This window comes from Vicugna pacos, chromosome 21 (assembly GCF_048564905.1).
Source record: "Vicugna pacos chromosome 21, VicPac4, whole genome shotgun sequence".
NCBI classification, from domain to species: Eukaryota; Metazoa; Chordata; class Mammalia; order Artiodactyla; family Camelidae; genus Vicugna; species Vicugna pacos.
Window position 1 is genome coordinate 21,710,808 of NC_133007.1, and position 6,954 is coordinate 21,717,761.

General features: G+C 40.8%; 1 protein-coding gene across 1 annotated transcript in view; it reads left to right on the plus strand.

Moving 5' to 3' along the window:
- The window catches only part of SLAMF1 (signaling lymphocytic activation molecule family member 1), a 32,433-nt gene extending 25,725 nt beyond the window's left edge, over nt 1–6,708 (plus strand). The window contains exons 6-7 of the mRNA XM_015249006.3: nt 4,490–4,612; nt 6,057–6,708. Of these exons, the coding sequence (XP_015104492.2) occupies nt 4,490–4,612; nt 6,057–6,107 (174 nt within the window). The 3' untranslated portion in view covers nt 6,108–6,708. The remainder of the gene's footprint in view (nt 1–4,489; nt 4,613–6,056) is intronic.
- The last annotated feature ends 246 nt before the right edge of the window (nt 6,709–6,954 follow it).

The window sequence follows — 6,954 nt, forward strand, 5'->3', positions numbered from 1 at the left end:
AGAGGGTGCCAGCTTGAAGAGAGAAGGAAAAGCTGAAGAAGGCTATTGTGTGACATGTTGGTCTCATCCAAGTTTAGGAGTTTGCAAAATACCAAAGAGACAGGGAAGGATCTTGAGGAGTCTGCCTAGAGAGTGGCTGGAGAGATGGAAGATGATATGTAAGCTGGGGATGAAAGAAAGCAAAACTGTGATGGAGTGATGGTTGAACTATGACAGAATAGATGGACTAAAAAAAAAAAACTGGAGTCATGATGAAGTTGAGGAGCAGATATGTTAGAAGTAAGAGGGAAGCTAAAAGGATTATGGTCAGATATGTTTCAGACATGAAGGCAATTCTAGATGATGAATAGGCCAGAATCTGGCCATTCAGGGTGTAGGGAAAGACGAATTCTTGAGTAAAGCATGTGAAGGTAGAGACAGCTTTGATTAATTTCTTGGAAAATTGCATCAGATGATGGTAAATGCATTTCTGATAACCAGAGATCAACTCTTGGACAAAGCTCTTCTTTCTGCTGTCCCCCTAGTGGACTGGAGGGTTTATTACACAGGCCATGACCACAGCTGAGAGCTGAAAACCAAACTCCATTTAAATACATGAGAGTACCAAGAGCAACCTCCACCTTTGTACTTAAACATTTTGGTAATCAGGTTCAACCATGGTGCCTTTCCTGTCTATTCTATCCCATGCTGCTAGCATCCCTATTTTTATTGTAAATTATGGCATAACATACCAAAAAGTGCACAATATATAAATGTCAGCTCATTGAGTTACCCCATCTTGGTATCTGGTAAAGCAAGTCTTCCTACCTTATTTTTCTTCAAGAGTTTTTGGCTATTCTTGTCCCTCTGTAGTTTCATATGGATTTTAGAATCAGCTTCTCAAGTATCATGAAAAGGAAGAAAAAATCCTATTAGGATTGCACTGAATCCACAGATATAATTGAGGAGAAACTGTATCTTTCAGTATTGGGTCTTCTAGTACCATGAAACTACCACTCCGATCAAGGAACGGAACGTTGCTCACACCCCCAGAGGACCTCTTTGTGCCCCTCCCAATCACTATTTTCTCTCTCCTCCCTAAAGATTCCACTATTATGACTTCTGAAAATATAGTTTAGGGTTTTTTGAGGGGTTTTTTTGTTTGTTTTACTTTATGAAAATGGAATCCTACAGTATTTTTCCTTTTGTGTCTGATTTCTTTTGCTCAATATTACATTTATGAAATTCATGCATGCCTTTTTTTAATTATTATTATTTTGGGCTGGTGGGGGCAGTAATTAGGCTTATTTACTTTTAGAGGAGGTACTGGGGATGGAACCCAGGACTTCAAGCATGCTAAGCATGAGCTTTACTGCTTGAGCTATACTCTCCCTCATGCATGTCCTTGAGCTTAGATATAATGCATTCATTTTCATTGCTTTATAGAATATCAATGTACGCATATAGTAGAGTTTATCCAGTTGACCATGTGTTGGACATTTGGGGTTTTTTTTCAGTTTGAGACTATTATGAAAATTGCAGCTATGAACATTCATATGTATGCTTCTTAGTAGATATGTGCACATATTTTTGTTGGGTATATTCTTAGAAGTAGAATTGCTGAATCATAGAGTATGCATATCCTCAAATTGATTAGATAAGGTCAAACTGTTTTTCAAAGTGGATGCACCAATTTACTTTTCTGCAACTACATACAAGAGTTTCAGTTGCTAGACATTCTAATCAAAACTTGGTATTATTGGTATTTTAAATTTTAGTCATTCTGTTGAATGTATCTTTTCATAGTTTTATTTTGTATTCTTCTAATTATTAAAGATGTCGAACAACTTTCATATGCTTATTGACCATATTAATAGCTTCTTTCTTAAGGTGCCTCTTAAATCTCCTGCCCATTTTCCTTTGAATTTCAGGCCATTTTGGGGCAAGTGGATTGATTATTATAAGATCTTTAAATATTTTTAGCTTTTTGACAGTTATATGTTAGCACATACCTTCACCCATCCTGTGGTTTGCCTTTGCAATTTCTCAGAGATATATTTTGATAAAGAAAAGTTCTCAGTTTTAGTGCAGAACAATTTGGTAATCTTTTCCTTTGTAGACAGCACTTTTTATGTTCTGTTTGAGAAATCTTCCTCTACTCCCAGGTAATAGGATACTCTTTTGTCTTCTTCTAAAACTGATTTATCTTTTACACTTACATCTGTTATGTAGCTGAAAATGATTTTTGGAGTACCATGTGAGATGGGTCAAGGTTTGTTTTTTTTTTTTCTGAATGGATAACCTATTGAGTATTTATATTTAAAACATTGTTCCTGGCCTGCAGGGCCGTCTTTATCATAAATCAGGGGGCCATATATGTGTGAGTCTATTTTGAAGTTCTCTATTCTTCTCCACTGGTCTCTTTGTACATACTTGGACCAGTATCATACTGTTAAATCTGTGATTACAGATTTATTAAGAGCTTGATATCTGGTAAAATGAGTCTTCTCACTTGTTCTTGTCCTTCTTTGAGTTCTTGGCCATTTTTAGTCCTTTACATTCTCATATATACTTTAGATTCAGTTTGTCAATATCCCCCTTAAAACCCTGCTGGAATTTTAAATAGAACTGCATTGATCAATTTTGAGGAGATCATATATATTTATAGTACTGAGTCTTTCGATTCACACAATGATATGTCCATTCCTTTATTTAGATCTTCTTTCATTTCACTCAATTACTGCTTGAATTTTCTTCTACAACATTACTTCCAAAGTGCTGGCTAGCTCCTTTTTACTAAAATATGGTCTGTGAACAAGCAGCATCGACATTATCTTGGACCTAATTAGAAATGCAAATCTCAGGCTTCCCCTGCCCAGATCTTCTGAAATAGAACCAGCCTTCTAACAAGACCCCCATATAATTGGTATGCACATTAAAGTGTGAGAACCCCTGTTCTACCCCAAGCACCTCAGTAATGGGGAATTCACTGCCTCCCAAAGCAATTCACCTCACATTTGAGCACCTCTTTCTATTAGAAAGACCTTCATTATATTGAACCAAAATATTTCTCTAAAATTCTAACCTTGATTTAAAGCTGAAGGACTCTACAGAACAAATCTAATGCCTCTTCTACATGGCAGCCCATCAGATACTATTAAGAGGAAGATCATGTCCTATCTTGAATCTTCTTCCCTTCAGTAAACTTTTCCAGTTCTTTACCTCTCCCATCAGATGACAAAATTCCAAGTTCTCTCCCATTAAAATCCGTGTGCTTCTGCTTTAAGTCTCACTGTATTTCAAAGAAAAGTGGAGGGTAGCATTATCCTACCCAGTGCCCGCAGAGTATGTTAAAAGAATGACTTTCCTGGCATTAGTTATGCCATCTCCATCGTAGAGGATTGTGGTCTGAATTTACCCCCATACCGACTACCCTGGTATTGTGGGTTTTAATGCATTCTAAGTAATGTCAACAAACATCAACTGAGGTTTTCTTATGTGCCCATACTGTTTTGTAGGGAATGCAAAAAAATATATAGGCTATTTCTCAAGGAATTGATGGTCTGTTTGGAGAAGCAATGTGGAAATATATCAGAGTGTTTTAAATACAGTGTACAGTTAAGTGTTGTAATGTATGAATTAGACTTTAAATACCTGAGGAATTTAGGTAAAGAAGAGGTCATTACAAATTGGAGCAACCAAAGAAGAATAATTTTTTTGGAAAGAACATGCACTTTAAGTTTAAAAGACCATGGTGGGAATCCTGGCTTTGATACTTTTTCGCATGTGCACGTTAGGAAAGTACTAAATCATTCTGGGCTCCTTCACCTGTAAAGTGTGTGTAACAATAGTATTTAATATATAGAGTGGTTGTGAAACAAACGAGAAGATATATGTGAAGAACTTTGTAAACCTTAACACACTTGCACATGAGCAGTTATTTTTAAGCTCAGTATTAGGGCGGGAAAGAGAAGTAATGAGAAACCATGTTAGAGTGAAGAATGGCAGGACTTCCATATGTTGTGGGTGATATGAGTGAGACTTAAATGCTATGAAAATCCCATTCTCGTTCACTGTTTGCGTAAGAGCCACACCTATTCCAGTCCACTGTGAGGAAGACTTTTCAAACATCTGGGAAGAGGAGGGGTGTATAGCTCAAGCAGTAGGTTCAATCCCCAGTACCTCTCTCAAACTAAATAAACAAATAGACCTAATTACCTTCCCCTGTCAAATAAATAAATAAATAAATCTGGGAAGCAGTAATAATGAATGAGGCTGTCTCACAAGGCTGTGAGCTCCAAGTTGTCACTTGGGGAGTCCAAACAAAGCCTGGAGAATTGAGTTCTAAGGAACTGGGAGGAGAATTTCCACCTGGAAAGGAGGCTGGACCGAATGACTCCAAGGAACTTCCTAACTCAAGGCTTCTTGGTTCTGCGCTTCTCCATGGGGACCTGGATGGGAAATAACTCTCTCCACAGCTAATCTCCTGCTTTCTTTGTTTCCCTTGTAGTCTGTTCAGGAGAAATCTGATCCTCTGTCGGCTCAGGACCCCTGCACCACCATTTACGTTGCTGCCACAGAGCCTGTCCCAGAGCCTGTCTCAGAGCCTCTCCCAGAGCCCGTCCAGGTCCAGGTGAGGCTCTCTGTGTCTCCTCTCTGTAGAGAGGGAGTAGGTGGAGGAGGCGGAAGGGTGGGACCTGAGGAGAGCTCAAATGGAACAGAGTCCTGAAGTGGAGAAGGTGGGCCCTAGCAAGCAGGCAGCAAGGAGCCTCTGCAGCATCAATTGCAGGGCTTCCAGGAGACCCCTCACGGCTGCTCACCTGGGGTCCCTGCTCATCAGTGTTTCTGTCAGAGGTGTCCAAGGACCACATCAGAATCAGCTGGCATATCTGTTAAAAAACAAAGATTCCTGAGGCCTTTCACCTAGGGTTCTGTTCAATCAGGGTGTCTACCTAGAGGAACCAGGAATCTGCACATTAAAACACAGCATCCTCCAGGTGATCCCAGTGCACATTTAAGTTTGGGAACCGCATCTTGAGTCCAGGAGTTCTCAAGTCCAGCTGCGTAGCAGAATTGCCAGGGAAGCTTTGTAAAAGTGCTCATGCCTAGTCTCCATCCAGCCCTATTTAATCAGAGCATTTAGGAGTGGAGCTCAGCTTCAGTGGCAAGCCTGGAAGAGGGTATGACGTGCGGCCCTGAAGGAGCCTCACCTATTCTGCCCCAGTGCAAGATTGGCGTGGACTAAGTTTACTTGACAGGAATCTTTCCTCTTACTAAATGAACAGAAACAAATTCTGGGCTGAAATCTCAGCTCCAGTTGGGCTCTATTAAATAAAGCATTTGAGGAGACAATGGAGGATTAAAAAGCCACAGAAATGCCTACATTTACCCATCCTCTTCAAAGCTCCTACTATGCACATACCCAGCAATGCCTGGGAGGGTGCCTTGTCTTCATCTTGAGGTCTATTCACAGACCACTGTCCTATCTAAAACAAAGTGAAAACATAAAACTGACTTTAAAAGCTTTAAGAAATAATGTAGATTTTTAATGATGTTTTCTTGGGGAAGAAACACAGCACTTGGTATATTTCATATTTTTCAGCACAACCCCCTAAGTTCCCCCATTCCTGTCTCTTTCTCTGACCCTTGAATCTCCTCTCCCTATGAAAGGTCTTTGCCCACAGTCATCATCTACTCCCTGTCCCTCTCTTCTCCCTGAATCACTTCTCCCTCCTCCTTTTGGGTCTCACTAACCCTTTCATTAAAGCTCAATAACTTAGAACTCTCTTGGCTTCTCCAAACTGAGTGCAGGTCCTCAGATGACTATGACAGGCCTCCCAGTCTCCCTGATGGCATGCGTATGCTTGAAGGGAGCTGAAGTCCACCTTGCGGGTGGGCAGGCAGTCTGGGGACCTCAGTGCTGCCTGCATTAATACTCAGCTGTGACAGACCCCGAGCAAGTTGCTATGCTACGTGATTCTTGAGATCTTTTCCTTTTCCTAAGCATCATTATTTCCCTTACAGCCTGTGAACCGAGCGCTGGTCCCTCCACTCACAGACTTCTGTTTTGTGCCTAGGAGTCAAGCTCCATCACAGTCTATGCCAGCGTGACACTTCCAGAGAGCTGACACCACAGACCCAGTAAAGGGAATTTTGGAAGTAACACGGAGGAGCCAAAAAAACCACTGAACTTGGTCCCAGGTTCCAAGTTAAATGTGACATCTTCCACATCTGTGCTCTTCTTGGATCGACTCCCTGGTGACATTTCTTCCATACCTACCTGTGCAATGGACAAGGAAGTGAGGCTATCCAAGCACTTAGCCTGCTCTGCAGAGGGCACAAGCCCAGAACAGAAAGCTACCGAGTATAGCTTTCCATCTCTGCAGTGTAGCAGGCAAAATGGATAATGCCAGTCCGTGGAGTCCAGACCTTCAGGTGTCTTGCTCTTTGCTGGGATTGGACAATGAAAGCCAAAGGCAGAAAGCCAGAACAAGACATCCAGCACCTGTCTCAGACAGATGACCACCAGCTGCAAAGTCTGGAACAGCTTACACTCTGGCTGCCTATACTCAGTCCGGGAGCTGCTCTCACTCACCGTGCAGACTTGATCAAGGCTCTGAGCCTCAGTTTCTCTCTGGGTGGGCAGTGCAGGGTAAATTCCTCATTGTATGTAAAACACTCTGAGATTATTCTATGAAAGAAGCTAATAGAATATTTTATTTGTAAATACTGGAAGCTAAAGAATTAATAAACTGAAAAGACACTGAAGTATCTGAGCTTTAAATAATGGAATGAAAAAATTCTAAGATTCTTAAAAGTGTAGTTCTGTGCAGTGGCGTTCAGATTTAAAGAAAAGGTGCGAGTGTTTGGTGATGCTGTTACAAAAGAAATTGGAATAAGCAGAACTTGTCCCAGGGTGAATTTTCACTTCCCAAAATGATTTTTAAATCTTAGTTTTCTGTTTGCTCCATTGAA